Here is a 21,780-nt window from a genome sequence, read left to right on the forward strand (position 1 = left end):
TTTTCACTTTTGCCCTATAGTCATTTGGGTTTTATTGAAATATTTTTCTCACACATCCAAAAAACAATACAATGATCTATATGACATCACACTTCTCAGGGGTAAAGAGATGTTGGATTGTACATTGATTGACTCATTTAATACAATGACTTGAACTCAAGCATTAAAGAGAAAAGCGAGCAGTGTTGCCACAGTTACCTTGAAAAAGACGTCTGATTACTCCTTTAAAAAGTAACTTACGTTAGATTACAAGTTACTTTATCAGTTACATTCAGCAGCTGCCGACAACAAACTTACTGGTTTTGCACCGAAGTCCAACTTTTGGGTGGTGGGGGACCTCCTGCATTAGTCGCAGCTCTCAGATTCGCTCCACCTGGTGGGACTTGCTCTGTAAGTTTGACTGTGCGGTGCTGCGACTCCAAATGTTTCTTCAGATTTGACGTAGTGTTTTTGAAGCTAGATAGCACTTTGTCTCCAGTACAGAGAGAACAACGAACCTTAATTTTGTCATCTTTAGCTGACACAAACTCAAAATAGTGACTGTATTTCCAGCTAGAAAACGCACATCTCTCTCCTCCCTCCATTGTTGTTTATTTTTGTGTCGCTGCGTGGTATTACACGCGAGTTGTCCTCGTGCTGAAAACGTGATTTAATAGTCGCATAGACATCACTCCCCGAGACTCAAGAAGAAAGCAAAAATATATCTTTTTAGGAAAATGTCAAAAATAGTAACGCACAGTGACTTGGATAAGTAACTTTAATCTGATTACTGGTTTGGAAATAGTAACGCGTTAGATTACTCGTTACTGAAAAAAAGTGGTCACATTATCACTGAAAGCATTTAGAATACTAACTAACCAAATACCATTGGTCCATTGCTATTCTGGCTGTCAAAAATCAATCATTCATTCATATTGGTCATTCATGCTGTGCATATGACCAATAAAACCTTGAAAAGGCATTTGTCCTTACGAAGCAGCAGGGTCCTTTGAAATAATCTTTGCAATTTGCATTAAGCAAGCGGTCAGCAGCTCACTGTCTTTACTTCGAGCCTCCATCTCCTCGCGCCTCAGTCTCTCTTCTCTTTCTGCTTCCTCTCGACGTAGAGCCAGTTCCTGCTGCATCTCCTCACGCCTCAGCTGAGCTTCCCTCTCCCACTCCGCCCTCCTCTGTTCCTGCTCCATCTCCAGCCACTGCCTGTGGCACTCTGTCATAGCACTGAGAAAGTCTTTTGAGGTATCACTGTCAGCCTTCCGTTTAAGAGCCCCTGCAAAACAGAGCGGCTGTCAATCATTTGCAGTGTTTTAAGTGCTATTTTAATTTAAAAAAGTTTCCCATTACTTTTAGCAGTGTATCATGTTATGGTCCAACATCCACGTGAACCTGATTCAGAAAATGAATCAACCTTATATGAAAGGCAATCAATATTTGGCAGTTAATAGGTTTCAATGGAATCCAGGGGTGATTTAGTGCTTATTTTTACTTAAAGCAAAAAAGAATTACAGCAAATTGTTGATAGAAATTGGGAGGGGGCATCACTGAAACACCACGGGAGCCCGGGGGCAGGACTAGTGTTTGACTTACCTGTTTTGACTCTAAGAAAACTTCTTCTTAAGGCAGAGGACCCGCTGCTCTCTGTAGTGTGGGATTTGTCTGTTACATTAGAAAAAGGCAATTGGTTAAATCAGTAGTAACATTTGACACTGATCAATAATGCCAGCTAGTTTGTGTAAATTGTACTCTCTTGGTTGTTTGCTTACAATATTTGAGGGGCTTGAAGCACCTGCGGCAGTTTTACACTGTATTACGTGTTCCCTATACTTTTTTCTGTTAGGATATTTATCTAAAGTCGCAGACCACACATTTCATCCTAACAAACAATCCACTGGTCCCCAGCGCACCCTCTGCCCCACCTCGTTTTCCAAGTACATTATCTATTAATTTGTTCAACGTAACTCTTGTATAACAACAAGTCACATATTAAACGAATACACACCAATTACTGTAGAGTCCAGAACATTCTGCGTCTCGTCCACCACCAGAGACCCCAGTGAAATAGAGTTGATAGCAGACGCTAGTCCACTCGTTGGTCGGTCCCCCAGGACAGAGTCCATCACATCGAAATGTGGACCGAGTTTCGGGCGGCCGCTTCCACTTCGACCGAGGTCTCTTTTCTGATCCCGGTACTCCTTTTTAAGTTTTTTAAGCTTATTGCTTAGCTGCTGCAGAGTCCGGTGATATCCAGCAGTGGCCAACTCCCGCTGCATCTGCTGGAAAATTGCCTTGGACCGCGTCGTACCGTGCAACTTTCTTTGTACCTCTTTCGTGGCCCAAATCCCGAGGAGGTATTGTGTCTCTTCAGTGGTCCACTGCTGCTTCGATGTGGTGGCATCCATAGTGAAAAAGAAGAGCCGGTTCGGAAGCAGAAGGGCTCTAAACACGGAGCTACAGCTGGAACTGGTTTGGTGGGAAAGAGGCACGAGTGGGGTCAGCAAAGATCCGGGTTTCGGCGCTTAAAGCGGTGGAAACACGAACAAAACAGATCTTTATCAGCTCAAGCTCCGGATCCGGGTTGGTGGAAAAGCGTTTTATAAATGTTCTAGGCACAGGCCAGGAACTAGGATAAACACGCAGACAGGCTGCGTTCAATGTTCCTCGGTAATCTTGTGGTTTCGATTGAAGAATATGACAGTCTTATGTAATAAATCCTTAAATAACATAACCTTATGCCTTAGTCGGACATTTACATTTTGTGCAATTGTTTGATCCTGTGTGTTCATTCAATGTGTCGTAGTTATAGTTGTGACAAAATTAAAATGTGGTTGTTTCTCTAATAGTTAACTCATTCTAAATGTGGGTAATAATGTTAACACATAATGTGTTGTCTTCTAAGGACACCAACACAACAATAATAATGGGTGTAGCGTGTAGGCCCTAGGGATACCTCATCTAATTTATAGAATGTTAATTGAAATAGTTTCCCGACTTTCCGTGTGAAGTGAAATTATTGTATCAACAATTAACCAAAGGGGGAGAGGCCAATTGTCCGATAATCATGAAGGCAGCGTTATTACCTCATGACATCTGACGCTGAAGGACGCACGGGGTGGAACCGCGAAGCTAGTAGCAACACTTAGCATAGCCGAGTTTAGACTAGATATGTGAGCGCATTGCAACCAAAACAGAGCATTTCAACGTCGTTGTTTATGTTGTTAGCTAACGTTATATAACCACTTATGGTTATGATTGGGTAGAGCAACGAAATACAAACGTTCGTCAACTGGTTTTAAATATATCGGATCGTTATGGATGCAGTGAACGCGTTCAACATGGAGGTAAAATTTGCTCTGGTTGTAGCCCAGTCCATAGAGCTAAAGACGCAAACGCAAACACATGTTGGGCTGAACGTCAACCTTAGCTAATTTTTGTTGGATTACTAATGTTATAGAAAATTGAATCAACCTAATCTACAGATTTTTTCCACGTTTGGCTGGTCAGTTAAAACGTAACGTCAAACATGGCTTGATTGGATTTGTTAGCCGCTAGTTTAAGTCGAGTTCAACGCTAGCAAGCTAATCTAGAAGGCCTATGATTTTAGTGTCCATGTTAATGTTAACTTGCACCACTGCTAAGTCAATGACTTGTCAGGAGGTATTTATGGTTAGGAAAGCTTCGGTATCGCTATATCCCGCTCCCACACAATTATCTATGTGTAAAATAACGCTACCGTTAACACTACCTATAGAGTCTGCTGGTAACGTTAGCACTGCTGCTAATGTTACTTGTTTTGAGAAAGTGATATACCTACTCTGAACAAAAATTAATTAGGCATATTGGTATAGATCAATACGTGTTATACTATTGTTACCACGCTAGGACTCTGGACTGTGGCATTGCAATGTGATTTGAATGTGTGTGTCGTAGGTAGAGGGATATAATGTTGGCTGTCGTATTAATCTGACGGCTGCTTTAAAAACTTTCGATGATGCTCCACACATAAACCAAATGTTATATTTGGAGTATTAACCTGTGTGTTGCCAGACTGGTTTTAAGACCATTGAGCTTTCCTATCATATGTTTGACACATTCTTTAATGCGTTTAGGTAAGTTTTATTTCAGAGCTACGGTAATGGGGGAAATTGGCTTACTCATTTGTATTGTATTGTATGTTAATAAGCATGAGCTAAACAATTCAGGATGTCTATCAGTAACTCACAGATAAACTTCCACTCTTCCTGATCAGACTGTTTAATATCCTTATAGAATCTAAGAAAAACCCACAAATCTTGTCATGTTGTTCTGTCTGCAAGGCATGTCGCTAAATCTGTTATATTGTTGTGTCAGGTATTCTGGATGTGTACGTTTATGAGAACAAAGATTGCCTTAGCACCTAGAGAACATCGTGTTTAAGCGATTTACTTTCTCAATTAAATTCTGAGTTTGCTGTTACTAAAAAATACGGTAATTTAATGGTGTCTGTCCTACCTGTAGCATGACATTAGCTTTTCCCATGTTTTTGAACACTATTGTTTCTTATAAATGAATCCATGTTGTTCTTTTGTTTACATCCAATCAGCTGTTCTCCATGATTGACATGAAGCCTCCAATATCCCGTGCAAAGATGATGTCTGTAACAAAATCAGCCATCAAAGCCATCAAGGTAAATTGAAATACGGTATAAATGTTTGATGAGCTTATTTTTTGACACATTTGCAGTAAATAACTGAAGGATGAGAAATGTCCTCATTTGTGCCACATGTTGCCATCTTTGCTTATTATCTTTCCATATCTCAATGGTATTCGATAATAGTTGACACTGTTTGAAAGCTTTCTTCTCCATGGTATAATATTTGAGTGAGTGCATAAAGGGAAACAAATATATTTAAAGAAGCCCTTTCTTTCTTGCGATCCCAATGTTTCAATTGTTTTTTGGGACATTACATTCACAGACATCAATGAACTGTTTGAAATGAAAGTTTTTATGAAATTTTTATTTGGTCAATTTAGGCAAATTGGGTATCAATGTGTATGATTTATTCACAGTATGATGCTATTGAAAGAAGATAAAATATTGTATTGATTTATTGGTCAGCCCTCCTTTTACCTTTACTATTTTCATCCATCTATTATACTTTTTTGAGGTATTCTCTTATATACTGTCTGATATTTTTTTCTTCTCTTTTAATAGCTTTACAAACATGTTGTCCAGATTGTGGAAAAGTTCATCAAGAAGGTATGTATTACCATATATATTATATTTAAAGTGCACTTTACAAATGCAATTTGTCATGAGACAAAATGAATGTAATGTTTCTTTGTGTGTTTCCTATAGTGCAAGCCAGAATTAAAAGTCCCTGGTTTGTACGTGGTGGACTCCATTGTTCGACAGTCGCGTCATCAGTTTGGCGTTGAGAAGGATGTTTTTGGGCCCAGATTCTTGAAGAACTTCACAGATACCTTCCAAAACCTTTACCACTGCTCAGAAGATGATAAGGTACTCCATGATTGCGCTCGGTATTTTACACAATAACATGTTAAAAGGAAATTTGTCACGTGTGTGATTGCTTTTTTCTCTTCATCAGATCAAAATTCTTCGTGTACTGAACCTGTGGCAGAAGAATGGCGTGTTCGACATGGACATCATTCAGCCTCTGATGGATATGTCCAATGGAACCATTGTTCCTGCCCCTGCACTACAAGGTAGAGAAAAGCACATTGTCTTTTTGGCAATTTGGAATGTTTTTTAAAAAATGCACTGAATGTCGTGAGGTTGTTATCCACTATTTTGATGAACGGAAATATGCAATATCAGGAAAATGTGTCAAATATTTTTCTTGGATCTTGTCAGTTACCGCTCACCCCAAATCAGAGACGCCGCTGCCCGTCACTAGTGCCTCAGTTGTGTCTGCTGTGCCTCAGCTACCCTCTCCAGATGCCTTAGCTGCTGTCGCCCAGTTATTTCAGTCCCCCCATGGTCAAGAGGTAAGCATTCATCAGTTTAAGTGCTCAGTCACTTCTGCATCATGAGAGATACAGCATTGTTTGAAGTTTGAATGGCTGATCTCCCCCCCTCTAACAGCTGCAGAGAATGCTGCAGAACTTCCAGCAGGCAGATAAGACCCGGGCAGCGTCCATTACTAACACGGTACCAAACCCAGCACAGCCCATGCCAGTGGCCCAGCTCAACCCGTACAATGCTCACACTGAAAAAAGGAACTCTTTAGCTGAGGTAAAAGCATTGTTCAGCGTCACATCATAACCAGCTCTCTTACACATTCCTGTTATCATTCACCTAACTGAAATGTACATTTTTTTCCTCAGAAACTCCTGGATAGATTTGACTATGATGATGAACCGGAGGATATGACGGCTAAAGAAGGGAGTGCCCAGTCGCAGTGAGTGCCTCCAGTAAAAATCGCTTTTCAATGTAGCAGGAGACATCTATAGTCCAGAAGTTAACTTCATCGATTCTGGATCTATAAATGAGTAGATGTTATTCAGATAACTTCTAAACCAATAATTGAACTTTTTGGTGCTAAAACCAAATCCAGCCGGCACAGTCCCAAAGGCTTTGGAGCTGGAAACCAAAAATGAATGTTCACCTTTTTAAAATGTTGTTGTTGTTGTTGTTATTATTATTTTTGTTGAGGGGACTTTTGTCTTTGTGCTTTAATGCTTTGTAGTTCTTTGATACCCAAATATCACAATTTGTATATATTTTGTCTTGACAGAGGAGTCCCTGGACATGTGTTTAACCATTTTCCTGGCCAGATGCCCAATTCGGATACTGTTCATCCACATATGATGGGACAGATCAGTGGTATAGAGGTAAACAAGTCAGAGTACTCACTCTTCAATATAGCAAAGCTCGCAAAAAAAGCATGTGCCCACAATTATGATGTCTGTTTAACAAATTTGACCAATGTGGAGAAATAAAAGATAATGGTTAGTGATCAGTTTTTTTCAACTGTCTTTTGTGGCTGCCTCTTTGTCATCCCTCAGCACGGTGGAGGATTGAGTCATGATGAACATCATATGATGATTGACGGATACCGTTCCATAAATGAGGGTTATTCACAAGCACGGGTAAATCCGCACACCTTGTTTAGTTAGAACATGATTTAAATGCTCTCCTGTGAGAGAGAGAGACTCCTTAGTGCCATCGTTAGCTCACATTTGAATTTGAGACCCCTGGTTAACAAATGAATTTGTTAAAAATAAAATTGTGATGTCATTATTGTCTTTAAGGGAAGTTCAAGAGAAGACTCATCTGTGAGGCGGGAGGGCAGACACAGAGGCTATGGCAGGAGATCAAGATCCAAATCTGGCTCACGGTAAGAGGCTCTGTTCATAGCAGATCATCAGTGTAATCATTGTTTTCATTAAATCACATCTTACACCTGCTAAAAGCCTTTTTCATATTTACTGTACGAAAAAATGTATTTACTTAAGACAAAATAAGATCAACTGCTGCAATAGTCAATTCATTGTCAGGATTGGAGTTGCACATCAGAAAGCATGTAGCGGTTATTGAAGGGCAACCTCTGAAGCATTCAGCTGCTGCCTCAGACTCAGTGTTCACGTTTGACTCTACTAAGTGAATGGTGAAAGGGATTTCCTCCCAGGAATTGAATTCTATGTCAACAACATATTTCAGCTGGTTATTTTGTGTTTCAGATCTCCCAGGAGAAGAAGGTCAAGATCTTCGTCCCGCTCAAGAAGGCCAAGGCATCGGCACTCTGACTCTGGCTCCAAAGAACAGCGCTTGAGATCTCGCTCCGGTTCTCAGGACAGGAATGAGAGAGAGAAGGACAGAGAGCGCAGACAGAAAGGCCTTCCCACCATAAAGAGTCAGACACTCAGTGGTAAGTGCTGTAACAGAAATGTGATTTATGATCCATAAAGTACAAAAACAACCTTAACCTCATCAAAGTGCAAAACAAAGCCAGCAGAAAATACGATACAAAGTCATTTACAACACAAAATAAAAACTAAACACTTGCAACAGCAAAGCTCATTGAGTCAATAAGAGTGGCAGACTTGAAGGGAAAATGTATTTCACTTTGACGTTTCATTTTTCCTTTTCTTTAAAAAAGTAATTTTTCAAGCAGAGCACAGACATGTTCAACTGTCAGCGCCTCTAATCTTACAGTATTGTGTAAGGTGTTAGAACATTTCCATCTTAGTGTACAATGGCCCTTTCAATGCTTTGTGTTGTAAGTTGTTGCAGTAATATTTAGAATTTTCACAAATGGTCAGATATTCCTCAAATGTATCATCTCCACGCTGTGATTTCATATCAAACTTTTGACATTTGGCTATTTATAAAAGAGTTGCATTTGGTTATTGGCCAGCAAGCACTCATGATTTTATTTTTGATGAAGCTAGGCTATGCATTCCCTGCATTACCATGTCTATAGTTTGTGGATCTGTAGTTCTGAGGCTGTAACGGGAGACTTTTCATTCAGATATCTTGAGTTTAGAGGCCAAAGGACCCGTGTGGATTTGGCCATGCCACTTTAGTACTTTTGCTAAAATGTAGCCTCACTCCTGAGCATTATTTAACCTCTTCCCCGACAAGCTAACAAGACATTGTTGAACCTCCGAAAGAAAGGCAGGGCCCAAGGCTCAAAGACAGCTAATTGTTTGCCAACAGAGCCAGCCCCATCAGAATGGGTTCTGATTTCCGTGGAAAGCTGGGCCATCGAGCCATTTCCATGGCAACCACATTTACCATTCATTTCATTCATTCAGGTTAGCTAGGGCATCTGAGTAGTTACCATTAAACCGTCAACCAGCTCTATGACAACATAAACCAGTAATATTTAAACGTTTTAAGCGTTCACATTCAGATTGTAGAACATGGAGGCTGTTCCATGTTCCAAGCTGTGGCAAAAAACACTTTTTGTCCTCAGTTTGCAGCACTACACTTTGGGTGGGACAGCTAGACAAGAAAACTCAGCAGGCCGACGTGATGTCCCTTTTGGAAGAGTTTGGCCAGATTGACTCCATCAATGTAAGTCTGAACAAATACACATTTATATTATATATATATAATCCTTTGTTTTGTGATAAAGTTATACTTTTATTGATATATAATTATATATTCTTTCTCTATTTCCAGATGATTCCTCCGAGGGGTTGTGCCTACATCGTTATGGTTCACAGACAAGATGCTAATACAGCGCTGAGCAAACTCAGTAGGGGGTCCTACAAAGTCAATCAGAAACCTGTGAAGGTACATCAACATGGATTTAATCATTTCCATTGTTATAATTGTTCCAGTGGTGACCTCTAACTCTCATTCTTGCTTAGATTGCTTGGGCTTTGAATAAAGGGATAAAATCAGCGCACAAAAAGTTCTGGGACGTTGAGCGTGGAGTTACCTACATTCCGTGGAGCAAAGTCAAAGTTGATGAGTTGGAGACTTATCGGGAAGGGGGTATGCTGGACGTAGAGACACTAAATACAGGTAAACACTTACTCGTACCTTTAGCATGGCCAATATTTACCTGCTGCCGGCTATTGGACCTTTTTTTTTTCTAACGTCATGTTTGTTCCATTGTGCGCAGATTGGAATTATGGCAAGGACATCAATAGCAAGGCAGCTGTGAATGGAGACTTGGAGAGTGTCCCAGCAGATGGAACCGTCCCTGCTCACATTCAGGTAATGTTAATACAGTCTTTAAACATTCTTTCTAAACTAATTCTGATTATTTTCTTTTTCTGGTATAATGGCCTTGGTATTGGATGCTTAGGTTGTAAGGAAAATAAATTATTGTTGCATAAATGTAGTGGAGCTTATCTGAACCACCCACTTCTTCTTGCCAAATCCAAGTCACTGCAGAGACGCTAACATTTTCAAAATAAAATAGGGAATGGTAAGATTGACCCATACAGGAAAAGGTCAAAAATACTATCATCAGGAAGAAATGTTCTGCCAATCAAGGTCTACACATGGCAGCGGTTTTAGGCTAACTTGTACCGTGGACCAGAGGAAATACCTATTCCTAAATGGCTGAAAATCATATTCAAATTCTGTGCTGGGACGCAAGATTTGTAGTTCACTAAATTCACAGTGCGGCCATACGTTACCATCTTAATACTGATGTCTCTGCTATTTTAACGTTGAAAGTAAAAGGCATTACAAGCAGATGTGCTCACTGTTTTAAACAAAATACAGATACAAAAATGGATGATTTTCAGTTTCAGACATTTGCCATGAATCTGTAAAATTAACCCACTATTGATGCCGGCACCCACTGGCTTATTTTGCACCTTCCACCTGGTGTTCATTAGGGAGCTTGACCCTTGTCATATTGAGGTATCTCAAAGTGGTCAAATAGGCCGTCATTTTTGATGCTATCTGAGTGTTTTGGAGTGCTGAATTAAAGTGAGAAATTGTCATGTTTGTGTCCTAAATAAATATCACCATATTTACGTTGTAACAGAGGTTTTCAACAGCTTCCTCATGGGTGGTTTAAGAGTGACAAAATGAACAGACGAGTCAAATCTGGTGATTCATAAACACCTGAACACAATTCAGATAAGCTCCTCTGCTGATGGGCATTACATCCAGTAATGCTTATTCATCCGCTTCTCTTTTTTTTTGTTAAGAATTTGCATCTTCACTCAGCAACCGTGTACTGTGCAGTATAACTTATTCAAATAAAGTGGGAATTACAAAAAACTTTACTGTGGTATGTGTAGACGGAAGCATTCATGTGATCCTTTCTCTGTTGGGTATTTGATATCTATAATACAGAATGCCTGGGTTTGGAAAAGGTGCCGGTAATTGTTTGAACAATGTTTAAATTGAGTATCTAATTACAAAGAGATATTTATAATATGTAGTTGAGGTAAAATGTGTTTTGGTTGCAATGAGGTGAACCCTAAACTCAAGAATACACCAACTGATAATGAGCTTGCAATTCAATTAAAGCACACCTGTGACACGTCAAAATCTAAGTTTTAGTATTAGCAGTTTTGTAAAAAAATGTAGAGAGAAATAAATATTCATTCATGATGATGATATTCATGACCACAATATGCCAGAAAATCCAGCTGCACTCTCTGCTACCTGCCATACTTAGCAGACGTGCTCAACGGCACTCCTCTCTGAAGAAAGGTTGCTCACGTGTCTTTCGGTCGAGAGTTTCTGACTGCTGTCGTCTGCTGGCATAAGGGCCCGATTGGGAGGAAGTGTCCAAGTGGGAGACAAGGTAAGCCGAGAGCATCATTGGCAACTTATGCTAAATGCTGCACCAAACCCTTTTAATGAAAACTGAACAGGAAGAAGGATTTCTGAATTATTGGTGATGTTTTGGCAAGGGGAATATTGCCTAACAAAGCAAGGCCTAAGCCATTGTTCAGACCCTGTGTCCATGTATTGCAGCTTTCTGTGCTTTTCTTTATACTGGACAGGGATCTTGAGTGTGTGCTGTTTGATTTATAGAGAAAAAAGTCCAAAGCGAGCAAACTACTCAAACCATTTGTGTGGCTTTGTCTTGGATATCAACAAAACTTAGTTTTCCTGCTGAATTGTTGACTTGTTAGCCTAACGACTGATAAAAAACAAAAAGCTTGCTTCAATTCTCACGTTAAGAAATACTTAGAGCTAAGCCATCCCAAAATGAACTGTTTTTTCACACATGCATTTAACCTGTTTTATATTCAGGTTCAAACCTGAGAAAGAAATGATGTCGAAAGTATTGAGGTTGGAGGATTCCAGTACTGCTCAGGCCTAAACCTATTTTTAAGGCCAATCTTCTTAGAGAAGCAATCTGTGTTCCTCACACTAAAGATGATATCTTCTTCTTACCCCAAAACCCCCAAAATAGTTTTAGTTTTATTACTGCCTTTGGATTAAATGTTTTTATTTAGAGCAATACCATTTCCTAGAGTTGCAAGATTAAAATCTTACATTGGCACTTGAATTTACTTGGATTAACTTTTCGTTTTTGCCGTTACGAAGGCTTGTGCCCAATCGTCAACTTTCTCAATCATGTTATATAAAGATGTGTTGTGTTTGTGGCTAAATTTGTCCGACAGACTGAAAAATGCATGACTTATTTCTTGTTGTTGTTCTTACTGTTGAGCTTTTATCATAGTGCCAGATCAGTGATCAGGTTCCTAATACTGTGGAACTTCCCCAAACCCTTCCTAATGTCCTCCTCATTGAGAAGCATACAGCCTGGGTCTGATGTAATTTATTACACTATGCCATGTAAACCTACCCAGTCCTCTGCTTTGAAACTGTTTAGTTCTAGACCTTAAATTTGCATGCGAAAATAACATGCAACATGACCGTCTCTTTATAGTAAAGAATATAAAATACACATGGGAGAAAAAGATCAAAACGCACTTGTTGCAGTTTTGATAGCGACTGGCATAATTTGATATGTACTTTACTATGTCAGCCATATCATCAGTCAGCTAATATTTATAACATCATTTCATCAAACTCTCTGTCTTCTTGAGGTTTGTGATTATTTAATTCATTCGGTTAACAGCTGCCATATTTTCTTTCTATTTGAAAACCATTTTTCTCTGGCAAGCAAAATGCAAATTTTGGAGTGTGCAGATTGGGATTTAATAAAATGTTCACATTGGCCTTCTAAATCCTCAGCAGTATCCCCTTATTTATTTTTTATCCAACACTCCACAAAGTGGTCATGCAGCCGGTGCAAATGTATTGAGCACTGAACGTCCTTCATTTTAAATGGAAGGCCCTTTATATTCTCTGGGATTAAAGAAATTACGTTTGAAAAGTTGTCTTTACAACCACTTTTATTACCCGAAATAATACTAACCGCTACCGTTTTTGGCAGATTTGGCCTTTTGGATGCAGGTTATGGCAACTGCCACATGAACTGTGTGAACCTAAAGAGACTTTTTTTCCGGGGATACACGTTTATGCACATCGTATACAAACCTGCAATTATTCCAGGATTACTTGATCAAGCCATAATTAAGCCTTAAAACGCAATGCATAGCTAAGTAAACCCTTTAGTTTTCAGTTATCTAGCAATCTATAACATTGTTCAGATCTATTGAGCAGTGTAAGCAGCAGAAACTTATGCTTTGTTAGGCACAGTGACATGTAAGCTCACTAAGCCTGCATTGTATGACTTGTATGAAAACACAAACACACACACCCACACACCATTGTGTTCTATGTATGTTGTCGGACACACTAACAGTGTGGTGGCACACATGTACGTGTCGAGACATGCAGCTCTGCTTTTTTCAACTCGTCAACTCGCCAGGAACGTGCTATTTCATCTAATATGCTGCCTGGATGGAGACTTCCTAGCTTTTGTACTCTGTCTGGCTCTTCTGTTTGTATGGCACGTTTGGTGTGTGTGGTACAGGTGTCAAATGACACCTTTGTGAGGAGAGTACTGGTCCGGGATGAAAAATAAATAATGCACCTGAGCATGCAGTTGATGTAATGTGTGAAAATAACGGAACAAACAGCATGTTTCTGTTATCCTTAGCTCCGAATGTATCGAGATGAATCGTTTACATTGTGAAAATGTAAACGATTCATCTTAGAAATACTCCCACGGACTTTCTATAGTGGTTTGTGGGACTAAACACTGTAAAAATGTCTTAATATTGTTTGATAACGAAAAGTGCTTGAACAGTTATCCTTACGGTCAGGCGGTCTGATTTCATTTGTATGAACCTTTGTTTCATTGGAAGGTCACAAGAATAATATCAGACATTTTCTTGTAATACTGGTTAAAGAAAAGTGAGACCCAGGATGTTTTCATCCCTTGGTCCATGCTTGGCAGCATATTGAGCTGTTTTCAGTGGAACCAAACAGACATTACGGGATTTTTGTGCAACTATTAGCCATTCATCCTACAGGTAACGAGGCATGTTGAAGTAAAGTGGATACATCATTGGTGGAAAATGTTTCCCTCGGAAGGAAGTGGATAAGGTAAAAAATGTCGGTCTAAGCCAAGGGTATTACTTTTCATTTAGATTTATTCTAAACAATGATTATGAAAAGATAACAATTGTTTGGATAGTTTACATAGTGAGCACATTTCAAAATGTGGACTGTTTAAATAGTCCACTATTGTTATTTTTTCCCTCTTTGCGAACTCTTTTTGTTATAGTAAAAATAAAATAAATAAATTGCACTTTAATTTATCAGTTTAGCTTTTCACATTGTCGTTATGTGAAAATGTTAGCAAATTATTAAAGAATTAATATTTTTGTAATCTATTTGTTAGTATTTGAGGGACCGAGTTGAGATGAAATTAATATATGAAAGATATCAAAATTACATTTTTGTTTACCAAACAGCTGTATATTTATGTCCCTAAATAAAAAAGGGCTTTTCAATGAACAATAACAATAATTTAGATTTGTATTTGCTTTAACTAAAGATCTTTGGTACACATTAGGTTGGTTTGGATTTATGTTTCACAAAGGTTTTGCAGTTTTAACATCTCGAGTCTGTGCTAAGAATGTTAGTGAGAGACAGGATCAGTTAGGAGATTCAGATTCGGATGTCATGTTGTAAATCTGCTAGCTGCTGCATTTTTTAATGTACTTTCGTTATACAAGGAAAAGCTTGTTACTTTGCATTTAGGCATCACAGATCTGACTCAGTCTCTGGTAATGTAGCTCAGTCCGTACCATGGTTTATCATTTAAACTCTGAGCAGTCTTCTCCTTTCAGTCACTTTCAAGTGAATTGATATTTCAAGAAAAGAGGGGAACTCTTCAATTACACCCGTCTCACATGAGGCCTCACAAAGGTGAGTGTGAAAGAACTTCTCTTTGGATGTTGGGATTCCTGCACTTAGATGACACCGTGGAGTGATTGGAAAGTAAGGCTCATTCATAATAAAATGGTCTTTTGAATTTTTTCATCCCATTTCTTTCCTCATAAATAATTTAAGATATTAAGTTCTAAAGGCCAGTCTATTGTAGATCTGCCTCATTACCATGTCTTATAAGTAGCCGGTATAAACAAAGAACAAAGGCATTGTATTGACAGGAGTGAAAAGACTGAGTTGATACCCCTCAGAGATGAAAGTCTTGATCAAAGATCCAATGCCCAGCTGCCTGGCTCGTGGGGGTTTCCAAATTGGAAATCACGTGCAGGAAAAATGGAGCAGCAGATATCCTGTATTTTCTGCTGATGGACTGAAACACCAGGGTAAGAGCAGACCCATCTGTTGCTATCCCCAGACTACTAATTTCATTAAGGCTGTTTGACTAATGAACTTCTCTTTCTTTATTTTAATTATACGTTGGCAATACAATATTTAAACAGCATGAAATGATTGCATTATTTGCTTACTTTCACAAATGACTATGATATTCTGTCATTATGTTCTTTGTGTGGTTAAATGTTGCTGCTGCAGGTAGTGTTATTCGTGTGTTTGTCTATATATACAGCTCTGGAGGAAAGACCACTCCAAATGTTTCTTAAATCTTTATCTCTACATGTATGGCAGCCATTCCAGTGTTTGTTGAATTTCAACACTAGTAGTTTATAGAATACAATAATAAAAAAATTGAAATTAAAAAAATCCTTTAACTCAGACAAGTCTATACATAATAAAACAAGGGAAAATGATAATGCTGAAGTGGTCTTAATTTTTTCTGCGGCTGTATATATATATTCAAAAATAGCCATTTATTCATTCAAATAGGAATTGTGCTTTTAAGGCGGCTGTATGCAATTTAGGAAAACGTGCTTTTCAACAGTGCTTACTCCCTTCAAATGAGGTTCACTAATGCAAATCGCAAAACTTAAAGGATTTATACGAAATTCAGATCATAAAGGTCCCCTATTATACTGTTTTTCAAAAATATATTTTATGTCTCAGATATATACAAAACATGTCTCACAAGACATGTGTTTGGCATGAAATACTACACAGATTGTGTGTTGCAGCATACCATAATCCCCTCTGTTTCAAATCTTGTCTGTTGCTTTAATTGTAAAGGAGCTGCCACTCCCCATGCCCCTCTGTGGAAGTGTTTGGTTTAAAAAGTACAATGGTGCTCTAGGAGGAGATTCAGGTGATAAGGTGGGCGGGTGTTACCTTGGTTGTTTATTGGTTTATTGTTGCACCACCCAAAAATCACAAAGGGGCTAAAATCTGCTCATTTCTATACAGGTTTTTATATAAATGGATCAGGTCAAAAAGAGATCATCTATTTTCCTGAATCTTTGCAAATCTCTTAACACAAAGGGGACACATATTTAAGTGTTAATAGACATTAAAAGGTGGATTTTGCAGAATAGCTGACTTTTAATAGACATCTGTTTGTAAAGCTATGATGGAGATATCTCAAAGAGCACAGAACAAAGTCCCAGCAGCGTGTGTTATCCTAACTTCTTTAGTTTTTGTTTTATTAGCTGTGCAGGCCGCGTGTGTCCTACAGGCTAGCTAACCAACAGCACTCTGCACTGCGCTAACATGGTGGTTACCGCTGAATACACTGTCGTGACCAGCAGTGGCAGTACTGAACTGTCGCAGAATATTTAGGTCAACGCGATTAGCCTTGTCAACACTGTTAGCTGCTACCAGCCTGCTAAGCCATCTCCATGTTAAAGGATATAATTACTATACATTATAAATATAGCTGTTCTAGTGAATGGTTAAAGTATTTTAATTGGTTTACATGGCTCACCTCGCTTTGAAGAGTCAAATTTCACATGTAATAATATTTTAGAAGGGTTTCATTTAGAGATCTGGGCTGTTTCAGCAACTAGATTGTTTTTTCTCAAAGCATTTAATTGATCATAAATAGTCAAATGGAGATTAGTGTCTACCAAAAATAACAAATTGGGACGTACATACACAATTTTATGCATGATAAATGTGAGGCTCATCTGTACAGTGATGGCTTTTATCCTTTCATTTCACTACATGGGATTGTCGTGAGTTGTAAGAGAAATTGGCACTTTGCGTTTAATTTGCAGATAATCTGTTGATGAACACATGACTGATTAAGTGTATTTGCTGTTGCGATGATTTGGACTGGAAGGTTTATTTTAACGGCTAACATCATAATGCATTCTATATCAGTATAATGGGTAGGTTTGCTCTGTAGCCTTTGGACCTACAGCCAGCTTTAGCACCTAGGAGAGGAGGCAGGAACTTAAGGGGATCACATTCCAGCATCTGGTAGGCTATTAATTTAAACTTCATGTGCTCAGTCATCCTATGGCCAGCGGACATCATGGGTTAATAGAGGAAAATGTCATCTGTGTTAATCAGAATCAGCCAAACCAAATTGGGAAATGTTTTTGTTACCGCAGCAAAATACAATACAATATGAAGCATAGCAACACATTAGAAATAAAAATAAGAAATATACAGATAGTAAATAGTGCAATGTAATATTAAATGAAAATATAATATAAATGTACAATGTTAAGTGTAAAGTGTGCATGTTATGTCCAGTTAACAGAGAGGCTATGGAGCAGTGAGTTGTATGCCAGCCAGAGGGGAATTACTGTAGAGTTATTGCAGTGGGCAGGAATGTTCTCCTGTATCTGTCCTTGTGACAGCAGCGCTGGAGCAGTCTGTTGGAGAAGGAGCTCCGCTGTCCTTCCAGCTGCAGGTGGAGAGGGTGGGTGGGGTTATCCATGATGGACAACAGCTTGTTCAGAGCCCTCCTCTCCACCACAGCTTCAAAAGGGTCCAGTTTGATGCAGATGACAGAGGCAGCTTTCTTAATTGCTTAATAATGCTGCCCCCACAGCAAACCGCAGCAAAGAAGAGTGCACTAGCAACAACAGACTGGTAGAAGAGCGTACAGATTGTACAGCAAATGTAGCATGATTACATTTCTGTTCTGATTTATTATTTTAGATACTGTGACACTGTAACATTTGTATGACTTAAATGCAAACACTGATATGATTTTGTCATTTATAGGAAATAATATGGCTAGGCTTTCTGTATATTTATATAGCCTTAAACCTGTCTAGGTTCAATAACCCCTCAGTTCCAATCATTATAATTATAAATGATAAAGTAATGCTTTATGAATACTATTTATTGATGTGTTCAAGTCATAATTTGCAATATGTACATAACTAACACATTCTCTGAATTTAAAATCAGTACAAAAATATATGATATAGGTTGAGTTGTATTATGGAGAAAAGTAAGTAATAAGTGTGTACTGTATATTGTAAAATGTATGTATAGAAGTTGATTATCAGTTAAACTGATCACAGCCCTTTCCAAAGTTGTAAAGCCATGCAGTAGCTTTTATAGATTATTTGTTTGACATCAGGATCTAAAATAATGAAGAGATTTTTTTTTGAGTTTGGTGTGGTTACAATTATTTTATTTGTGCATGTTTATTATCCTTTCCTAGTTCAAGAGTAAGTGAACTCTGTACCCTCCCAGGCGCTAAAACACTTCCTTGTCCTGGTCTCCACCTTCTACCTTTACCTTAGAGCAAATCTATGGTGCTGTAACTCTTCAACCCATTATTCCTGAAGGCATGCTGAATTGGACATTTCAGATGTGGGTTGTACTGCAGGAAGCAAGTGAACGGTTCATCAATATTAGGGAGGTGATTAATCTCTGAAAGCCTTTTTAGTTAAGCAATTCACCTCAAGTGTCAATCTCTCACAGCTTCCCCAATTAAAACTAATCACTCTACTGTTAACATTACGCTCCATATGGCAAATGTTCTCCCATATATGGCCACTGTTCTTTGTTAACCTCTATTTTTCAACTGTGCTGTTGTGGTAAAGCACAAGGTGTTGTGTAAATCAATTGTATTTAATGCTGTGACAGGGTCATTTTAAACAGAAACACAACCACAACCCCTGTTTGTCTGTGGTGCTTAAATCCTTTTGTTTTTCACAAACACACTCTTACACTGTCAAAGGAGCTTATGGGTATATGTAGGATGTGGACTTTATAAATGTGTGGGTCAAAGACTGCATCCAAACATGCAATGGGTAAGTAACAACACATTTGTGTATAAACCACTTTTTGTTCCAGCAATTTGCCTCAATACTACATTGTTGATCCTGTCATTAATTATTTCATGAGCTTAATTCAATATGTACAATTTAATGTGTGCCTGGGCAAGCATATTTTATGAAGATGCTTCTGATTCGGACTGGGTAACCAGGTTTTATTTGCAATTATCTACTGATGCCACAAGTGACACATTGCATCACCTATATTATATAATTAAGTTCTTTTAGCCTCTTAACATGCACATATGTCACAGTGTTGAATAAAGAGGATACAAAGAAGACATCAAATGAATGAAGGCCGTTTTACCTTTACAAAGGTTGCAGTTACTGTGGGTTGCAGGTTATGAGTGTGTTTGCCTCCATTTCTGATCAGTGGTCTTCTCTACCACACACATGATGTATGCTTTTTTTATTTTGGTGTTTGATAATGTGTTACAGCATTCTCTCAGAACACATCTACTGAGAATGTTTCTGGAAACTTTATAAGGACTGCACAAAAACAATAATCAAACAATGTTTTCATTCTTGAAATGTGAAAAATAAATACACATGATGCAATCAAAGAACCTTATGTGGTGGAATCTGAAGATGTTCACACTGTTTCCCCTTCAGTTCGCTACTTTATGAAGGCTTTCTCGTTTGTTTTTACTTTAATCTTACCAGGTTGCCATTGTGCTTCTTTGTCTTCCAGGTGCCACAAGTTCTAAAGGCAGCAGCCATAACAAGTCCCCCTTCTTTCCCTGGCCCCATCATGCTGTCCCCTACAGCCGGTCCTCCAGTCGGAGCTCCATTCATCCCCACAGAGTTTGACCCTACAAAGTTGGCACCAGGTGAGACATTTATAAGGAAGAAAAGTGTGGATTTGTCAACCATACTCTAAAGGGGAGACATGAGTGGATTTAAATGTTGATTTAAATATGTCATGTTGATTTAAAACAACTTCTCTTGATGATGATAATAATATGAAAAGATCTGTGCTGCCGTGCTGTCATTGTTCTTGGCTTGATGTTAGTACTTGAAACATTTGCTCTCTAATGTGTTTTTCCTTTTGAAATGCCACAATACGTGGCTTCCCACTGGGGATCAATTAAATATTATTTAATCTTCTTTTCAGCAGGAAATGGAAAACCTCGAGAGGAGTCCACCATGGATTCTAAAGGAGACCAAGGCAGACCCTCAGATCTGGGCACAGACAACAAGCTGGGGTCCCCTACTGCACCAGTGATGAACCTTCCAGGCCCAGGAGTCATGCAGGGGCCTAGACCGGGTATGCCCCCTATGCAGCCTCCCCCAGGGATGCCGAATCATCATCTACCTCCATTTCTCTCACCTCCAAACATGCCACCCATGCCACATATGATGCCTGGAGGACCCATGTTTCCACCGGATAGGTTCAGAATGCATATGCCGTTTCCCCCTCGTGGCCCTCCTTTCCATCGACCTCCTCCTATGGGACTAGAGGGCATGAATGACAGTGAGGGGAGGCATTTCCGAAATGGAAGGGCAGGGTTTGGTTGCCCACCCTTCATCAGAGGGAGGTGGTAGTCGGCTCAATGAAGAACTTAAGGAAAGAGGATGCTGAATCACTGTGAGATACTTTTACGTATCAAGTCATCTGGTTCAACAAGGAATGATGTGAACATTTGGTGGTGCATGAACTTATATTTTACACCCAAACAACATTTTCTAAGTGTCAAACAAACATTGAAAAACAGGACACAGTGTTGTGAATGTGGTCCATGCTCCTTCAAGTTCACCAGAGAAGAAACTCTTTGCTGTAAATACTGTATGTGCTTCTAGCTGTTTGATATCTTTTTGTATATTTTAAGTTGTGTAGCTAATGCTCCAGTCTAATATAAGTAGTTTGAGGCAAAAGGCAAAGTCTGTATTTTTGAGCTGATTCTGTTACCAGAGTTTTGTGTTTGGAAGGACACTGTAAAAATGATTCATACCTTTTTGGTATTTTGTTTTTACTAAACATGTCTTTGTAACACACTGATTTTTATTGATTCTTTACCAGAGAAGTTGGATTTCTTTTGAAGCAGAAGAAAATGTTCTGTCCTGCCAGTAGAGGGTAGAGTTAACCCTGTTACCAAGGCCGACCTCTGTTGTACATTAAGGTCACATCTTGTAGGATCATGTGCAGTGAATATTAAAATCTGGTACTAACATTTGATCAGGTGCTTTTTTGTGTTTTTCAAACTTACATTTTTAACCTTTTCCTCAGAATTCCAGTCTGTGTTGATACATAGAGCTGCATAAGATTTCCGTATTGATTTTAAATATCACTTAGGAGCTATCATGCATCTTCTATGGTACACACACACACACACACACACACACACACACACACACACACACACACACACACACACACACACACACACACACACACACACACACACACACACACACACACACACACACACACACTTTAATAATCCCAAACTGGGAAAATGTTATGTTGCAGCAGCATAAAACGAATAATAAATCATACAGCATAGTGATAATCATATGATTTGCTATAGATGCCTTAAACATCATCCTATTTTTGTTTTTAGAAGTTTTTCTCAATTCTTGCCCATGTATTTGAAAATGAAAACGCATCGCAATATCTGCACAGGCAGACTGCACCACATGTTAAAATGATGCTTTAGGGTTGAAAGGGAGATTATTTGACTGCGTTTGTTCACGTTATTCTAAAACTAACACACTTTAGCTACTAGTGTGCATTTCACACAGTCAATGAATGCCGATTCGAGGTGAACCGCAGCTGATTGGCTGTTAGAAAAA

The 21,780-nt window shown here is 38.8% G+C and overlaps 2 protein-coding genes across 4 annotated transcripts; one reads left to right on the top strand and one right to left on the bottom strand.

The window, feature by feature from the left end:
* Window positions 1-15: 15 nt before the first annotated feature.
* Window positions 16-2,640, bottom strand: LOC134880726 (uncharacterized). The gene is made up of 3 exons (XM_063907779.1): window positions 1,997-2,640; window positions 1,585-1,653; window positions 16-1,267 (listed from the first exon to the last, which is right to left on the bottom strand). Exons 1-3 carry the CDS (start codon window positions 2,394-2,396, stop codon window positions 969-971), a joined length of 768 nt encoding a protein of 255 aa, XP_063763849.1. The 5' UTR covers window positions 2,397-2,640; the 3' UTR covers window positions 16-968.
* Window positions 2,048-21,161, top strand: LOC134880724 (SR-related and CTD-associated factor 4-like). Of its 3 annotated transcripts, none has more exons than XM_063907777.1 (18): window positions 2,048-2,571; window positions 4,577-4,660; window positions 5,189-5,233; window positions 5,333-5,494; window positions 5,583-5,700; window positions 5,849-5,982; window positions 6,080-6,229; window positions 6,322-6,395; window positions 6,732-6,828; window positions 7,003-7,086; window positions 7,249-7,334; window positions 7,678-7,865; window positions 8,916-9,016; window positions 9,125-9,238; window positions 9,316-9,472; window positions 9,573-9,667; window positions 19,679-19,817; window positions 20,102-21,161. In XM_063907777.1, the coding sequence occupies exons 2-18, from the start codon at window positions 4,586-4,588 to the stop codon at window positions 20,530-20,532; spliced, it is 2,250 nt and encodes a 749-aa protein (XP_063763847.1). In that variant the 5' UTR covers window positions 2,048-2,571; window positions 4,577-4,585; the 3' UTR covers window positions 20,533-21,161. The 3 variants fall into 3 exon arrangements, with proteins under 3 accessions (XP_063763847.1, XP_063763846.1, XP_063763845.1); XM_063907776.1 differs by lacking the exon at window positions 2,048-2,571 and adding an exon at window positions 3,066-3,335 and having other exon boundaries at window positions 20,105-21,161; XM_063907775.1 differs by lacking the exon at window positions 2,048-2,571 and adding an exon at window positions 3,068-3,335.
* Window positions 21,162-21,780: the final 619 nt, after the last annotated feature.

Source organism: Eleginops maclovinus, chromosome 18, assembly GCF_036324505.1.
Source record: "Eleginops maclovinus isolate JMC-PN-2008 ecotype Puerto Natales chromosome 18, JC_Emac_rtc_rv5, whole genome shotgun sequence".
NCBI classification, from domain to species: Eukaryota; Metazoa; Chordata; class Actinopteri; order Perciformes; family Eleginopidae; genus Eleginops; species Eleginops maclovinus.